The sequence below is a fragment of the Pristiophorus japonicus genome, chromosome 10 (genome assembly GCF_044704955.1).
Source record: "Pristiophorus japonicus isolate sPriJap1 chromosome 10, sPriJap1.hap1, whole genome shotgun sequence".
Taxonomy (NCBI): domain Eukaryota; kingdom Metazoa; phylum Chordata; class Chondrichthyes; family Pristiophoridae; genus Pristiophorus; species Pristiophorus japonicus.
In genome coordinates, this window is record NC_091986.1 from 184094342 (window position 1) to 184113072 (window position 18731).

The 18731-nt window shown below is 43.5% G+C and overlaps 1 protein-coding gene across 1 annotated transcript in view; it reads right to left on the bottom strand.

The window, feature by feature from the left end:
• Positions 1 to 18455, bottom strand: part of vps36 (vacuolar protein sorting 36 homolog) — a 73111-nt gene extending 54656 nt beyond the window's left edge. Inside the window, exons 1-3 of the mRNA XM_070892393.1 lie at positions 18311 to 18455; positions 13478 to 13546; positions 11070 to 11140 (exon numbers count right to left, since the gene is read on the bottom strand). Coding sequence (XP_070748494.1) covers positions 11070 to 11140; positions 13478 to 13546; positions 18311 to 18406 — 236 coding nt within the window. The 5' untranslated portion in view covers positions 18407 to 18455. The remainder of the gene's footprint in view (positions 1 to 11069; positions 11141 to 13477; positions 13547 to 18310) is intronic.
• Positions 18456 to 18731: the final 276 nt, after the last annotated feature.

Here is an 18731-nt window from a genome sequence, read left to right on the forward strand (position 1 = left end):
CAACCAATCCTATCTGTGCTAGTTCTTGGCTAGATTAACTATGTCAATGAACCTTTAACATAGTAAAACATCCCAAGCCACTTCACAGGAGCGTTATCAAAACATTTTTCACACCGAGCCTCGTAAGGAGAAATTTGGGCAGATGACCAAAGCTTGATCAAAGAGGTAGGTTTTAACGAGCGTCTTAAAGAAAGACTTGCATTTATATAGCACCTTTCATGACCACAGGATGTCTCAAAGCGCTTTTGGAGTGTAGTCATTGTTGTAATGTATGAAACGCGGCAGCTAACTTGCACACAGCAAACTCTCACAAATAACAATGTGATAATGACCAGATAATCTGTTTTTGTTGTTGATTTAGGGATAAATATTGGCCAGGACACCGGGGATAACTCCCCTGTTCTTCTTCGAAATAGTCCCATGGGATCTTTTACGTCCACCTGAGGGGCAGACGGGGCCTCGGTTTGACGTCCCATCCGAAAGACGGCACCGCAACAGTGCAGCACTCCCTCAGCAGTGCACTGGAATGTCAGCCTAGATTTATGTGCTCAAGTCCTGATGTGGGACTTGAACCCACAACCTTCTGAGTCAGAGGCAAATGTGCTAACCACTGACATTGGAAGGAGGAGAGAGAGGTAGAGAGGCAGAGTGGTTATGGGAGAGCATTCCAGAGCTTAGTGCCTACCCAGCTGAAGGCACGGCCGCCAATGGTGGAGACAAGAAAATTTGGAGTGCACAAGAGGCCAGAATTGAATTGGTGCAGATATCTCGAGGGTTCTAGGTCTGGAGGAGATTACAGTGATAGGGAGGGGGCAAAGCCATGGTGAGATTTGAAAACAAGGATGAGGATTTTAAAATCAAGGCATTGCTCAACCAGGAGCACAGGGGTGATGGGTGAATGGGACATGATGCGCATTAGGATACACGCGAGGGATATGGGATTGAGCAGCAAAGTGGAGCTGAGGTCGAAGATCAGCCATGATCTTATTGAATGGTGAAGTAGGGCTCGAGAGGCCAAATGGCCTACTCCTGCTCCTATTCCTGATGTTCTTATGATATGGGCAGCAGAGTTTTGGATAAGCTTAAGTTTATGGAGGGTGGAAAATGGGAGGCCACCGAGGAGTACTTTTGAATTGTTGTCTAGGCATTGTAACAAAGGCATGGATGAGGGTTTCAGCAGCAGAAGAGCTGAGGCAGAAGCTGTGTCGGGTGATGTTACGGAGGTGGAAATTGGTAGTCTTAGTGATGGCACGGAGATGTGGTTCGGAAGCTTAACCCGGAGTTAAATATGACACCCAATTGCAAACAATCTGGTTCACCTTCAGACAGTTACCAGGAAGAGGGATGAAGTTGGTGGCTAGGAAACGGAGTTTGTAGCGGACCAACAACAATGGCGTCGGCCTTCCCAATATTTAGTTGGGAGGAAGTTTCTGCTAATCCAGTACTGGATGTTGGACAAGCAATCCGACAATTTAGAGACAGTGGAGGGTTCAAAAGAGATGTTGGTGAGGTTGAGCTGGGAGCCGTCAGCGTACATGTGGAACCTGATGTTTTGTTTTCGGATGATGTCGCTGAGGGACAACACGCAGATGAAAAACAGGAGGGGGCCAAGGATAGATGTTCAACACAGATAAATGTGAGATATTACATTTTGGTAGGAAGAATAGGGAGGTCACTTATTACTTGGAGGGTGCAAGACTAGGTGGGGTAGAGGAACAAAGGGATCTCAGAGTACAAATACACAAATCACTAAAAATTGCGACACAGGTTAACAAGGCCATAAAAAAGCAAACCAAGCACTGGGGTTTATTTCAAGAGGTATGGAATTGAAAAGTAGGGAAGTTATGCTAAACCTGTATCATACCTTGGTTAGACCACACAAGAGTACAGGCGCAATGTCCCGAATCCGGAAATCCAAAAACCAGAATTGTCCGAGAACCGGACATTTTGCGCATTGCGGATGGAGCTGTCCAGAATCCGGAATTATTGTCTGAAAACCGGACATTTTAGACGCGGCCAAGATGGTGACATCGGGCAGCAAGGGACGAGGAAACCGGTAAAAAGCACAGCGCTGGGGGGTACAAGCAGCTGGAATCGGCGGGTGGCAAGGAGCAGGGGATTGGTGGGAATCGGTGAGTGGAGGAGCGGCGTGAATCGGCGAGCATCGGCGGGCGGCGAGGAGCGGTGAGAATTGGCGGGCAGCGAGGAGCGGTGAGGATTGGCGGGCGGCCAGCGCAGAAAGCACTGCCGGTACCTGCGCGCATGCTCAGTGAGGGCTGCGCACATGCTCTTGGCCTCCCAGTGCATCCTGTGGGCTGTGAGCAAGACCCGATGCTCGCAGCTTCGATCCCAAGCTGAAGGGACGCCCGATCTCGCCGCACCCTATCCCCGGCCCGAGTGGACTGCAGCACCGGCCAACCGGCCCACTGAGTTCCCGGGCAGATAAGGACTTTGCTTTTATTTTTTATTTAGTGGCTGTGCTTGAAACTTTTGATTGGGCGGGGGGGGGGGGGGGGAGGGAAGGAGAGTTTTAGGGGGGGGTGGGGAGGATGAGGAGAGTTTGAGGGGCGGGGGGGGAAAGAGATGAGACTTGCAGACCCACGAGCTGTGATTCCTCTGGTAGCTCGGTGGCCCCCCCAACCTCCCACCTCCCTCCCTCCCAGCAGCTGTGACTTCTTCGGTGCACGTCTTCCCTCCCCTATCCCAGGCCGAATGGCCTCACGCACAGGCCGGCCCGCTGCCATTCCCGGGAAGACTTTAAAGATAAGGTAGGATTTACTTCTTTTTTTATTTTAATGGTTTGAGCTTTTCCTTAATGTTTGCTGCCTGGTTGTTGAGGTCCTCTCCAGTTCCCTTCCCTCCCCTAATGTCTGCCGAATGTGCCCGCAAGGTTTTTCAGAGCTGGCCACATACGCTGACCTAAGTGGATTTGGAGTATGTTTTTGCTGGCTAAAGTGGCATAAACGGCCAAAACTGTCCTAAGTGTCTGGGAACGCCTCCTTTTGAAAAAAAAAACTGACCTTAAAAAAAAAATCGTACCTAACTGACTCTGGAGCAAATTTTTGGAGGAAAATGGCATTTTCTGACTTACGCCAGAAAAAACTTACTCCAAAAAAATTGATGCAAGTCATGGCCAATGTTGGGCCTATTGTTTCCACTTGTGGGGAAGAGCATAACTAGAGGCGATCAAAAAAGATAGTCACCAAGAAATCCAAGAGGGAATTCAGAAGAAACTTCTTTACCCAAAGAGTGGTGAGAATGCAGAACTCGCTACCACAGGCAGTGGTTGAAGTGAATAGCATTGATGCATTTAAGGAGAGGCTAGACAAGCATATGTGGGCGAAGGGAATAGAGGGTTATGCTGATAAGATTTAGAAACATAGAAACATAGAAAATAGGTGCAGGAGTAGGCCATTCGGCCCTTCTAGCCTGCACCGCCATTCAATGAGTTCATGGCTGAACATGCAACTTCAGTACCCCATTCCTGCTTTCTCACCATACCCCTTGATTCCCCTAGTAGTAAGGACCTCATCTAACTCCTTTTTGAATATATTTAGTGAAATGGCCTCAATAACTTTCTGTGGTAGAGAATTCCACAGGTTCACCACTCTCTGGGTGAAGAAATTCCTCCTCATCTCGGTCCTAAATGGCTTCCCCCTTATCCTTAGACTGTGTCCCCTGGTTCTGGACTTCCCCAACATTGGGAACATTCTTCCTGCATCTAACCTGTCTAACCCCGTCAGAATTTTAAACGTTTCTATGAGGTCCCCTCTCATTCTTCTGAACTCCAGTGAATACAAGCCCAGTTGATCCAGTCTTTCTTGATAGGTCAGATGAGGAAAGACAGGAGGAGGTTGAGTGGAGCATAAACGCCGGCATGTGCTGGTTGGGCCAAATGGCCTGTTTCTGTATCGTATATCCTATGTAACTATGTAAGCCTTGGAAGACTCCAGAGGAAATGGTGAGAGAGCGGGAAGAGAAGCCGTTGTAGGTGATTCTCTGGCAAGACCTAGAGTCACATTTTAAATGCATCAAATAAAACCCTTCTATTCATTTTTTTTTGAAACACAAACATGGAAAAACCTATAACGAAGTTTTTTATATTTAATGTGCTCGTTATTTAGGGTCATGTCAAACATACATTGTTTTTAAAATACTGGAAAGATAAGGGTGTGTGTCCACAAATCTCTCACATCGGAGTCTGCTGGAAATGATTAAATATCTCAATTCCAGACTTGAACAACAAATCGGACCACCTGCTGTACTATCAATTTGTATTGCCATGTTTTTAATCAATTTCCCCTTATCTCTCCCTCCTTTTCCGGATAGTCATCATTAATCTAGGAAAGCCAAAAGATCAACTGCCAAAAGATTGCAGGCCCTTCCCAGAATAATAATAAACGAAACTCATTAATTACTGTAAAACCTTTGTTAAAGCACACGCTTCCGAGCAAAACAAAAGCTTCAGTTCTTTCGACTGCCAAGAGAAACACACCGCACTATCCTTTTATGTATGAAAATTATATAAACACAGAATCTCTTGGAACAAAAATTACCCGAGTTACTATTCCAAATTGAAAATAATGTCTGAAAATAAGACAGCCTTTTTTCTGTTTTTGATTTTAATCCTCTCCTCGTTTCACGATGAAACTCATGAATTTCTATTATTTTTTTAATGGGACCTTTGAGACTAGATATAGTTAAAGGTCACAGTGATTCCACAGAACTAAGTGGCAATTAGCAGAAACAAGAAACAGACCATACATGCAGTACAATACCACCACATTTCTGACGGTATATTTTCCATACATTCACATCATGCAACTCTGTGGAGCAGAGGAAATTCCAGAAAGTTCATCTTCAATTTGTAGACAAAAGCTTGAACTCACAAGGAAAATCTTACCAAGGATGAATTGCAGCAATATTCAGGATGAGCTTTCAAATAAATAATTACTCCATATATAACATGTGGTCAGCGGCGATGTGATGGCGATTGCCAGACCTTGAAGAAAGCTGCTCACAATGATCTTGCGATCTCTGTAACGAAAACTTTAGGTTTCTCGATGTGTAATTGATTGAAATGCTGTCAATAGGAGATTCCTAGAGCGATGCAGCCTAAGCAGCCAATCACACTGAAGAATTCTCACAGACAGCAACACACAGGAAATGAAAAGCATTGATTATCTGCACTTTTTAAAAAAAAATTTGAGAGAGAGTGAAATAAGGATTGGAATATACACATGGCATTAAGGTAGAAGCTGAAATATGAACAAACTTTAAAAAAAAATTAAATCTCATAATTTTTACCATAATGGAGAAATTGACACTCCACAAATATAAAAATTAGTTTTTCAGGACCAGAACGGATGTTTAGCAGTCAATACATTTAAAACCCCAGTTACACCCAATCCAACAAGACTTTACATTTAATGGGGTATTTAACAGTGTGAAAAAGCTCAAGTTTTTGTAGGTTCCACTGATTTGTGGCTATGGGGAATGGTGCACAGCACAGCCAGTGTCGGAGCAGTGAATGACTGACCACAACTTCAGGATTTCTGCATTTATCTGTGCATGCGCTAAATCCTGAAGTTAGTCAGTTTCAGAGGGCTAATGGCGGTGAACATTGACAGCTTGTCATCATTACCCGCTGCAAAATCCAGGCCATTGTAATTCACTTTGCCTATCATTTTCCATTTAAGAGTAACTTATGTTTTATTTCTCTAACCGACATATTTGTTAATAAATGATTTTCATTTTTTTCCAACATTTCAAACTTAAACTCTCCTTTTAGGTCCTCACCCTATCACCTCACTATCACCTTCGAACCGCTCCCTGCCCTATAGGGGCCTTTGTGGTCTGTGATTCCACAATCACAGAATTGCTCCCCTGTTGTTTCTGCTGCTTTTTGTCTTGGTTTTCGCCATTATAATTGTATTAGAACCAATATCTTGTCTACCAATATCAACTGTTGTATCTAAAAGGTGTCAACTAATCTTGTAATATCAATAGATTTACCTCTTATTAACTCCAATGCATTTCACACTTTACTGGCTTCAACTGCAGGCAATTTTGTACAGAAATTATATAACCCCTCTCATCTCAAATGGACTTTGCAACTGATATTAACACCAATTCTTAAATGGGTAACCATCAGAGTAACAATAACAGCAATTGGAAAACTCACAATCCTGGAAGACTTGCTTCCACTCTAAAAATGAGTTCTCAGGTGGCTGTACAGTCCAATGCGGGAATGACAGTCTCTGTCACAGGTGGGGCAGACAGTGGTTGAAGGAAAGGGTGGGTGGGGAGTCTGGTTTGCCTCATGTTCCTTCCGCTATCTGCATGGATTTCTGCATGTTCTTAGCAATGAGACTCGAGGTGCTCAGCGCCTTCCCGGATGCTTTTCCTCCACTTTTGGTGGTCTTGGGCCAAGGATTCCAAGGTGCCGATGGGAATGTTGCACTTTATCAAAGAAGCTTTGAGGGTGACCTTGAAACGTTTTCCCTGTCCACCTGGGGCTCGCTTGCCGTGTAGAGCACTTGCTTTGGGAGTCTCGAGTCGGACATGCGGACGATGTGGCTCGCCCAACGGAGCAGGTCGAGCGTGGTCAGTGCTTTGATTTTGGGGATGTTGGCCTGAGCGAGAACACTGATGTCAGTGTGACTATCCTCCCAGTGGATTTGCGGGATCTTGCAGAGGTAACGCTGGTGGTACTTCGCCAGAGCTTTGAGATGTCTGCTGTATATAATCCACAACTCTGAGCCATATATGAGAGCAGGTATCACTACTGTCCGGTAGACCATAAGCTATACAAGTGGGTTAATGAGCTGCAATTTAATTGGATTAGAAAGTTGCTGTCTGACACCATTCAGACTCAAAGTGCCATCAAATACTGGTTACCTGCCATTCAACACCTAGCTACCTCATCTGGTTAGCTGTTTTTTCACCTAAATGTTAAACGGCAGCCATTACTGTCAACAATTAAGCATTACATAGGGACTCAGATAGTTTGAAATTCCCCAATTTTCCAAACAAAAGCCACCAGTTTAGTATAATTTTATACAGCTTTTTTTAAATAGTTGCACTGAGATTGAGAATGTCACCCCATTATTTAAGAGTAGGAGAGATAAATTAGGAAATTATAGGCCTATTAGTCTAATGTCAGTTGTGGGAAAGTTACTAGAATCTGTTCTTAGGGAGAAACTGAGCACTTGGGCAAATATGAACTAATGAGAGGGTCAGCATGGATTTGTAATGGGTAAATCATGTCTAACAAACCTAGTTGAATTTTTTTAAGGGGGTAACAAACATAGTAAATAAGGGAGTGTCTATGGATGTTACTTTATATCGACTTCCAGCAGGCATTCAACAAGGTTCCACATAAGAGACTTTACAAAAATGAAAGTGCATGGAATTGGGGGCTTGGATAGGGAATTGGTTGGGAGGCAGGAGACAGAGAGTAGGGATAATGGCTATGTACTCCAATTGGCCGGATGTGACAAGTGGTATTCCCCATAGATCTGCCCTGGGGCCTTTGCTTGTCACTATGTTTATAAATGACTTGGATGAATGAGTAGAGAGCTGTATAATCTACAACTACTACAACAACATGTATTTATATAGCGTCTTTTACGTAGTGAAACATCCCAGGTGCTTCACAGGAGTATTATGAGATTAAAAATTTGACACCGAGCCGCATCTAAGTTTGCTGATGGCACTAAGTTAGGTGGCACAGTAAATAGTGGATATGGAAGCTGAAAGTTGCAATGGGTCATTGCTAGATTAAGTGAGTGAGCAAAACTGTGACAAATGGATTTCAATTTAGGAAAGTGTGAGGTCAGCCACTTTGGACCCAAAAAAGATAAATCAAAGTATTTTCTAAATGGCGAGCTAGGAACTGTGAATGAGCAGAGAGATTTTGGGAGCTAAGTAACAAAGTAATGAAAAGTTAGTAGACAGGTACAAAAATAATTAAAACAATAATGGAATGTTGGCCTTTATCTGAAGAGGACTGGAATACAAAGGAGTGGAAGCTATGTTACAGTTGGATAGAGCTCTGGTTGGACTCCATCTCGAGTAGTGCATTCAGTTCTGGGCACTGCACCTCAGGACGGATTTCTTGGCCTTGGAGGGGGCTGCAGTGCAGACTTGTCATTATACCAAGGCTAAAAGAGTTAAATTAAGAAGACAGGTTCCATAGACTAGGCTTGTATTCTCCTGAATATAGAAGATTAAGAGGTGATTAAAAGGTTACTGCACACGATAAAAGTTCACGAGGTTGGGGGTAATATATTACCATGGATAGAGGATTGGCTAACTAACAGAAAACAGAGTTGGGATAAATGGTTCATTCTCTGATTGGCAATCAGTAACTAGTGGGGTGCCACAGGGATCAAGTGCTGGGACCCCAACTATATACAATCTTTATTAACGACTTGGAAGAAGGGACTGAGTGTAATGTAGCCAAGTTTGTTGATGATACAAAGATGGGAGGAAAAGCAATGTGTGAGGACACGAAAAATCTGCAAAAGGACATAGACAGCCTAAGCGAATGGGCAAAAATTTAGCAGATGGAATATAATGTTGGAAAGTGTGAAATCGTGCACTTTGGCAGAAAAAAATCAAAGAGCACGTTACTATTTAAATGGAGAAAGATTGCAAAGTGCTGCAGTACAGCAGGACCTGGGGGTCCTTGTGCATGAAATAGAAAAGGATAGTATGCAGATACAGCAAGTGATCAGGAAGGCCAATGGAATCTTGGTCTTTATTGCAAAGGGGATGGAGTATAAAAGCAGAGAAGTCTTGCTACAGCTATACAGGGTATTGGTGAGGGCACACCTGGAATACTGCGTGCAGTTTTGGTTTCCATATTTACGAAAGAATATACTTGCTTTGGAGGCAGTTCAGAGAAGGTTCACTAGGTTGATTCCGGAGATGAGGGGGTTGACTTATGAGGAAAGGTTGAGTAGTTGAGCCTCTACTCATTGGAATTCAGCAGAACGAGAGGTGACCTTATCGAAGCGTATAAGATTATGAGGGGGCTTGGCAAGGTGGATGCAGAGAGGATGTTTCCACTGATGGGGGAGACTAGAACTAGAGGGCATGATCTTAGAATAAGGGGCCGCCCATTTAAAACTGAGATGAGCAGAAATTTCTTCTTTCAAAGGGTTGTAAATCTGTGGAATTCACTGCCTCAGAGAGCTGTGGAAGCTGGGACATTGTATAAATTTAAGACAGAAATAGACAGTTTCTTAAACGATAAGGGGATAAGGGGTTATGGGGAGCGGGCGGGGAAGTGGAGCTGAGTCCATGATCAGATCAGCCATGATCCTATTTTTAATGTTCTTATATGATCTAATTGAGGTGTTTAAGATCATCAAAGGAGTTGATAGGGTAGATTGAGAGAAACTATTTCCTCTGGTGGGAAAATCCAGAACAACGGGGCATAACCTTAACATTCGAGCGAGGCTGTTCTGGGGTGATATCACAAAGCACAAAGGATAGTGGAAATCTGGAACTCTCTCCCAAAAAGCTGTTGAGGCTGGGGTCAATTGTAAATTTGAAAACTGAGATTGATAGATTTTTGTTAAGCAAGGGTATTAAGGGTTACTGAACTAAGGTGGTTAAATGGTTAGCCATGATCTAATTGAATGGCAGAACAGGCTTGAGGGGTCAAGTGGCCTATTCCTGTTCCTGTGTTTCCTATACAGAAAAAGACAGAGGGAGATGATGAGTTGGGCCAACATAGACAAAGAACTGAATAACAAATTGGAGCGTAGGATTCAACAGATGAATGAAAAGATACATTTACATTTCACCTGTAAGCAATATGATGAAAGATGAACTAGTTGCATTAACAATTAGATTTTCTATTTTTCAGTAGGTGTTCTTCATATGCCAATTGTAAATTATTCATGTTGACTGTATCTGTTTTCAGGTAATTTCTTGATTGTATATTTTCACAATCACTATCCTCCGAGGATATGGTACAGAGTTCTGAAGATCACTCGTATGCAATTGGTTGAATGGCCTACTACTGCTCCTAAATTCCCAAACCAACAACAATTTGTATTTATATAGCGTCTTTAATGTAGTAAACATCCGAAGACATTTCCCAGGTGCGGAATCAGACAGAAATTGGCACCGAACCAAAGTAGGAGACATTAGGACAGCTGTCCAAACATTTGGCAGCGTCTTAAAGCAGGAAAGGAGAGAGCAGTGAGAGAGATTTGGGGAGGAAATTCCAGAGATTCGGGCCTAGACAGCTGAAGGCACAGACGGCAATGGTTGCACAAGAGGCCAGAGTTGGAGGAACGCAGCGTTCTTGGAGCGTTGTGGGGGTGGACAAGGTTACAGAAATAGGGAGGGGCGAGGCCACTGGGAGATTTGAATACCAGGAAGCTAATTTTAAAATTGAATCTATTCTCATGCTGCAGAATTTCATGGGATTGCTGAAGAAATTAGCATCGAGTTACTGCAGAATTTTAAATGTCCTACCACATCATGTTCAAAACCCTCATCCACTGATGCAGACTGATGAATTGTTCCCAGGCTAAATATACTGCGGCTATATGACAACCCAATGAAATTTACTCTGCATTCTGCCCATTCTCATCCTTCACCCCCACCTCCACACACACACATACCTCCACACACACACACACACACACACACACACACACACACACACACCTACCCCTCCCCACACCTCCATCACATGCACAGCTGACATCGGAACCCCCTGTATCCCACCATTCTATGGCATACTGGGGTACAGTACAAGTATTAACGTGTTGTACAATTACTGGGCATGAAATTACACCTTCTGATCATTTTACTGGGGCAAAAAAAGGTCTGGGATTTCCTGTTTTGTAAGAAAGCTGACTTTTTCCAGTAAAATTATCAACCCGAGGAATCTCATCACAGCAATTCAAAAAAATTACAACAAATAATTCAAATCAGTGGTTCTTTGGATTTGCACATCAGTTTTACAGGACCATGGGAAAGGATATAGAAGGTGGATTTATAGAAGTCCACTATTTCTAAAGTATTTAATCATAAAGCCTAACCTTTTTCCAATTCCAGCTGCCTGTTCTTCAAAGAAAATAATCTGCGACAATGGTAAAGTGATGCAGCAATCCTGCGGTAATAATAAAAGGAAAGTAATTTAGTGGCGAAATTCCATCAGCATTTTCAATTTGAACAGTGCAACATGAAGATTGCAACATACTTTCAGCATTTTGATTTAGTAAAATTAAAATATAGAATGATACAACAAAATGATAACAAATAACACACTGCTCACCAACGTGAGAAAGATTTTTTTAAATGTTTCTTTAATTTTTAATAGTACAGCAATAAGCCCACATTTTCATTTTATTCAAGTATGAGAATATTATTTTTGAATTTGAATCCACTTATGATTACTGTGACTTAGAATAAAAATAATTCTAGATTTGATGTTTGACTGAAACATCCCTGGAATAATGGAAACACTTCTTACTAAGTTCTTTCTTTTATACAACAGTCCATTTTGTTTGTTTTTCTTAATAAAGTTTATGTCATTTATTGTAGTTTCTCAGGCAATCTATCCTGCCTACACTCTTGTCAGACAATCCTGACATGTGGCCAGCAAGATGGGGTACGGAAATATGATCCGAGTTAAAACAGTCCCTCCCATAGACCAAGGGTCCCTTCAGTGCTGTGACAACCCATGTGAGATCAGCAACTCACTGCTGGGCAGGGCACGAAGAAGGAAAGAGATGCACAATTATGTTAGCGGAGGCTGAAATTTAACCATAATCACCCCAGTCCACAATACTTGATTTTCTTAGGCTACAAAACTTGTGTTCATTAAAATGATCTTTTTCTACACTAGTGGAAAAAATAAAAGTATTGAGTAAAATACTTCATAATCCTCCATATTAAATATTTTCACTAATGCTCGGCCCAAGTAACTAATCATGGAAAGTGCTGGTCGGCTGATTTGACAATGTCCCTTTGTCAATGGGAGGTGAAATCAGCGGAAATACCATTGTTATTTCTATTTATTGATCTGTACAAGTGTTGCAAATCTTATGACTGATCCTTATTGTAATGGGTACTCCTGACTTCTGCTGCATAAACGTGTCACCCTATCCCCTTCCACATTGGCAACATGAAAGCTGAGCGGTACAAACTAGCTGAATCTCATCTAATTGGCAACATTTGAAATATATATACGTTTCAAATGGCATTCTCCTCCAACTCCTCTCTGTCATGCATGTGGGTGATACTGCCCTCACATGGTTCCATTCCCATCGTAGCCAGGGAATCACCTGTAATTTCTTCTCTTCCCGCTCCCGCACCATCGCCTCTGGAGTCCCCCAAGAATCTATCTTTGGCCCCCTCCATTTCTCATCTACATGCTGCCCCTGGCAACATTATCTGAAAACACGAGGTTCCACATGTACAGTGACGACACCTAGCTCTATATCACCACCACCACCACCACTCTTGACCCCACCCCTGTCTCTGATTTGTCACGCTGCTTGTTCGACATGAGCAGAAATTTCCTCCAAGTAAATATTGAGAAGGCTAAAGCCACTGTTTTCAGTCCCCACCACAAATTCCGTTCCCTAGTCACCGACTCCATCTCTCTCCTTGGCAACTGTCTGAGGCTGATCCAGACCATTCGCAACCTTGGTGTCTTATTTGACCCGGAGATGAGCTTCTGACCACATATACGGTAAATGACTGAGACAGCCTACTTCCACCTTCGTAACATCGCCCATCTCCGCCCCTGCCGCTGCTGAATCCCTCACCCATGCCTATGTTACCTCTAGACTTGACTATTCTAATGCTCCCCTGGACAACTTCCCATCTGCCACCCTCCATAAACCTGAACTCATCAAAACCTCTGCTGCCCGTATCCTAACTCACACCAAGTCCCGTTCACCCATCATCCCTGGGCTCACTGATCTACATGGGCTCCAGTCCAGCAAAGCCTCGAATATAAAATTCTCAACCTTGTTTTCAAATCCCCCCATGGTTTCGCCCCTCCCTATCTCTGCAACCTCCTCGAGCCCTACAACCTTCCGAAATCTCTGCGCTCCTCCAATTCTGGCCTCTTGTGCATCCCCGATTTTAAAGCTCCACCATTGGTGGCCGTGCGTTCAGCTGCCAAGGCCCTAAGCTCTGGAAGTCCCTAAACCTCTTCCCCTCTTTCTCCTCCTTTAAGATGCTCCTTAAAGCCTACCACTTTGACCAAGCACCTGTTCTAATATTTCCTTGTGTGGCCCGGTGTCAAATTTTGTCTGATAATGATGCTGTGAAGCACCTTGGGACATTTTGCTATGTTAAAGACACTACATAAATGCAAGTTATTAATGTTGGTGTGCAAACTTTTCAGAAATCAAATACATTTCAGCAAAATATTGGAAATTGTAATCTTTTTAACTTCACATGATGCATTTTAACCTATTTTCAAGAAACTTACATGTTTTTTTTGGTCTCTCCAAAGTAATCTGTGTGTGCTAAGAAGAAGAGTCCCCGAGTCAAATTTTGTCTGCAATAAATAAATTATAACATTTAACAAAATTGCCATCAACAGATGCATTTTCCACAACTAGCAGATCTCCCATGGCATTGCTGATTGTGAGGGAGAGGTTTTATATTAACCAAGGTGTTATGCAAAGTAGTATTAGCAGGGGCACTGGTAATATTACTTTAGGATCTGGCAATATTGGGCTGGAGTCTTTAGGTCTCGCAGTATTTTTAGATATCCTCTCAGGGTCTGGGAGAAACAGCAGGAGGGCTTCCAAGCTTTATATTAAAAAATATCATATATAGACTCACAAAGGATCCAGAAAAGAGTTTACCTGAATACCTGTATATACAATCAAAAGTGATAATTGACTAAAAGTAGATCAATTCTCTATAAACAATCTCGGTTTTCCTTTCCAACCAGTAACATAAACCCATAAAGTGCTGCTTTTATTCCCATTGTTGTATCTCACATCATAACATCTATTCCTGTTCCCACATGCTTCTTCTGTTGTTCTGAGGAGTTCACAACAGAAAAGCACAATTGTAATATATTATGTGAAATAAAAGCTTTGAAAATTCTGTTTCTTTCAAAGTCTTTTGGAAAAAGCAAAGAAACTTTCAAATCCTCACAAGATGAGGAAATATACCCTTCCTCCCTTCAAAATCTGTTGATGTGCAGACTTCACTATGGAAACTTCTGCAACCTGCACTTGTTCAGAATGCACAGATATGATTGAAAGCTCTTCCTCAACTGTTGTGGGGCAAAATATAAAGTCAAAGTCTGGGCTTTTGAGACAGACTAAGGACAAAATAAAGGCATGAAGAGAAATTTTGAAAATCAATTCAATAGGTTAATTAAACAATGTTATTGTGAAATAGGTATTTTTGTGAATTTTTAATTTTGTTTAAACTCTTATTTCGGAAATAGAAATTTCAGGTAATGAAATGGCAGGTCACAATATTCAGAGGAAGGCTGACAATTCTGTTCCATGGTGCCGCCTGGTGGCCAAAACATGGAACAGTCATAGGCTGTCACATTAATGGGAAAATACATCATCTCTCAGAGCAAGCATCACTAGATCGAGATACAATTAATATTGAAAAATCCATTGGCATGGTTCCCAGTACTTTTCATTCAAAAGATGACACGACATGCATTTTTAATATATAGAAAATGAAAACACTCTTTAGGGCAGGAAACCCTTAAGTTAACAAGCTTGTGCTTAATTTTTCAATTTAAAAAAAAACTTTTAATGTGGGCTTATTTAAAAGTTGAATAGTTAAAAGCATGACTCTGACCTCATCTGTGGAGGTGCCAAACACATGCTTAGTACTTTTCCACAGGGAGAGAGAAAACCCATGTCCATGACAGCTGCCACCCATGGATGCTCTTACATACCTCCAGGTAGAAACATAGAAAATAGGTGCAGGAGTAGGCCATTCGGCCCTTCGAGCCTGCACCACCATTCAAAAAGATCATGGCTGATTATTCCTTCAGTACCCCTTTCCTGCTTTCTCTCCATACCCCTTGATCCCCTTAGCAGTAAGAGCCATATCTAACTCCCTCTTAAATATATCCAATGAACTGGCATCAACAACTCTCTGCGGCAGGGAATTCCACAGGTTAACAGCTCTCTGAGTGAAGAAGTTTCTCCTCATCTCAGTCCTAAATGGCCTACCCCTTATCCTAAGGCTATGTCCCCTGGTTCTGGACTTCCCCAACATCGGGAACATTCTTCCCACATCTAACCTGTTCAGTCCCGTCAGAATCTTATATGTTTCTATGAGATCCCCTCTCATCCTTCTAAACTGCAGTGAATAAAGGCCCAGTTGATCCAGTTTCTCCTCATATGACAGTCCAGCCATCCCTGGAATCAGTCTGGTGAACCTTCGCTGCAATCCCCCAATAGCAAGAACGTCCTTCCTCAGATTAGGAGACCAAAACTGAACACAATATTTCAGGTGAGGCCTCACCAAGGCCCTGTACAACTGCAGTAAGACCTCCCTGCTCCTATACTCAAATCCCCTAGCTATGAAGGCCAACATACCATTTGCCTTCTTCACCGCCTGCTGTAACCGCATGCCCACTTTCAGTGACTGATGAACCACGACACCCAGGTCTCGTTGCATCTCCCCTTTTCCTAATCTGCCGCCATTCAGATAATATTCTGCCTTCGTGTTTTTGCCCCCAAAATGGATAACCTCACATTTATCCACATTATACTGCATCTGCCCTGCATTTGCCCACTCACCTAACCTGTCCAAGTCACCCTGCAGTCTCTTAGCGTCCTCCTCACAGCTCACACCGCCACCCAGTTTAGTGTCATCTGCAAACTTGGAGATATTACACTCAATTCCTTCATCTAAATCGTTAATGTATATTGTAAAGAGCTGGGGTCCCAGCACTGAGCCCTGCGGCACCCCACTAGTCAGTGCCTGCCATTCTGAAAAGGACCCGTTTATCCGACTCTCTGCTTCCTGTCTGCCAACCAGTTCTCTATCCACGTCAGTACATTACCCCCAATACCATGCGCTTTGATTTTGCACACCAATCTCTTGTGTGGGACCTTGTCAAAAGCCTTTTGAAAGTCCAAATACACCACATCCACTGGTTCTCTCTTGTCCACTCTGCTAGTTACATTCTCAAAAAATTCCAGAAGATTCGTCAAGCATGATTTCCCTTTCATAAATTCATGCTGACTTGGTCCGATCCTGTCACTGCTTTCCAAATGCGCTGCTATTTCATCCTTCATGATTGATTCCAACCTGGCTACTGCAGCATAATTGAGAGATCCAAGAGCAGGGCTACTTTCCACAACTTCTCAATCAGAAAATGGTATTTGATGAGGGGAGGTAAACAGAGAAGAACTATATGCTTCCAGGGTAGAGATTGTCCTTGGACAGAAACACTTTATTTTCTACTATATCAAGACTGCAGCCTGGGAGGGTATGCAGTACCACTCTACTACTTTGCAGCAGCAACTGGAGATAAGGGCTCGATCCAGTTGTCTTTTTAAAAATAATGTTATTATTTTGTTTTCTTTATTTGTAAATTTCTGGGGGAGTAGGCTCTCCTGTCCTAGATATTCAAGTAAACAACAAAATGTAAACTGTGTAGCCCCGCCTCGTATATCTCTGAAAAGAGAGATCTCCCTACCAAAATACAATGGATTTTCTTACAGATGCTTTAAGTGCCCTTAAAGACAAAATCAGCTAAGGCAGCTTTTATACTGACCTTATATGAGTGCTTTATAAAAAATCTTTCGGACAGTAAATCCAGGAGGCTCCCATTGGAGTTCCTGCCGGCTACGTCAGACCCAAGGCTTGGGAACCAGCAGCGCTTGTATCTCTCCAAGACTAATATAAAGCAGTCTTATTTTCTAGCTGCTGGCTTGGATGGGGCAACCCCATCGCTGGCCCGTAAGGACAGGCTGCGCACTCACGCTTTTAACCGACAGAACATGTTTAATCGGGATTTTTTTTTTATATCAAAAGCTGGAGAGTGAAACTGCTTCTGAAGTGTGCCGTTGGTCTCCCCAAGAATCGATGGCAGAGATGAAACACATGTGCTGAGTTGCCGTGAAGAACTGGCCAGTGGTACACGTGTGTCAGCAATTAGTGATGTTATGGCACACAAGATGCACATGCATGATGACATCAAGGGAGGACGTGCCCAGGTAGCACTGCCACCATTGCTTTTACAAGATACAAGTAGATGGGCTACGGGAAAACAGTCCATCCTGGCCGCAGATCTAACTGAATCTGGCAGTTTTAGCTTCATCAGATCGTAGGCAGCAGGGGCCAATGGCCAAAGAACAATCATATTTTAATTTGATGCCAGCGACATCACTGCCCCTTGGAGACCACCACCCCACATTTTCACCAATCATGATGGTTGGGAAACATGGCAAATGCCATCGCAATGATTCCTTTAAATGGCAAAACATTTCATCCATGCAAGAATCAGACACAAGAACATAAGAAATAAGAGTAGGAATAGGCTATTTGGCCCCTCGAGCCTGCTCTGCCATTCAATGAGATGATGGCTGATCTCCTAACTCAACTCCACTTGCCTGCACTATTCCCATAACCCTTGATTCCCTTAATATCCAAAAATCTATCAATCAACCTTCCTTGATACTGCTAACTGTGTCTGTGAATTCTTGTTTTTGACGTTAGCCATGGGCTCAGTGGGCAACACGCTCGTCTCTGAGTCAGAAGGTTGTGGGTTCAAGTCCCACTCCAGAGACAAGAGCACAAAAATCTAGGCTGACACTCCAGCGCAGTGCTGAGGGAGTGCTGCACTGTCGGAGGTGCCATCTTTCAGACGAGACGTTAAACCGAGGCCCCGCCTGCTCTCCCAGGTGGACGTAAAAGATCCCATGGGGCTATTTTGAAGAAGAGCAGGGGAGTTTTCCCCGGTGACCTGGCCAATATTTATCCCTCAACCAACATCACGAAAGCAAATTGCCTGGTCATGGTCACATTGCTGTTTGTGGGAGCTTGCTGTGCACAATTGCTGCCATGTTGCCCATATTACAATAGTGACTACACTCCAAAAGCACTTCATTGGCTGTAAAGCGCTTTGGGGCGTCCTGAGATCGCGAAAGGCGCTATATAAATGCAAGTCTTTCTTTCCTTGTTTTTATCTCCCTCAAGCACAGCTCCAGGTCATTCACCGATGATGAGGTTCTGAGGCTAGGGGCTTCAAGAACCGGGCCGAACTGCGCCTGGGGCTCGCGTATTCTCGGGGCGCAGTACAGTGCAGCCCCGCTCACTTTACCTTTTCGTCGCCATCGTACAGCCGGACTCCGCGCTGCTGTATCACCAGAGTCTCGTTCATCTCCAGCAGGCCGGTCGCCCACACCAGCCGGTCCATGGCCGACCAGAGCCCGAGCCCAAACCCGACCACCCAGGTCCGGCTCACTTCCTGAGCCCGCAGCGCCCCCGACACCACCACCTGCTGGCGGGTATGCGCCTCACAGCAACAACACCACCACTGGCTGCAAGGTCAATGCAGCAGCAGCAGCAGCATCATTTGCACATCACTGCTCCTGCAAGACTGTCACCACTGCAACACTGTCCTAACTTGTCCCACTGAGGATGCAACAGCATTTCTTACAGAGTGTTACAGCACAGAAAATGGCCCACCATGCGTGCACTCATGTTCTATGTGGATGTTTAGAGTAGGGGAGTTCTCCCTG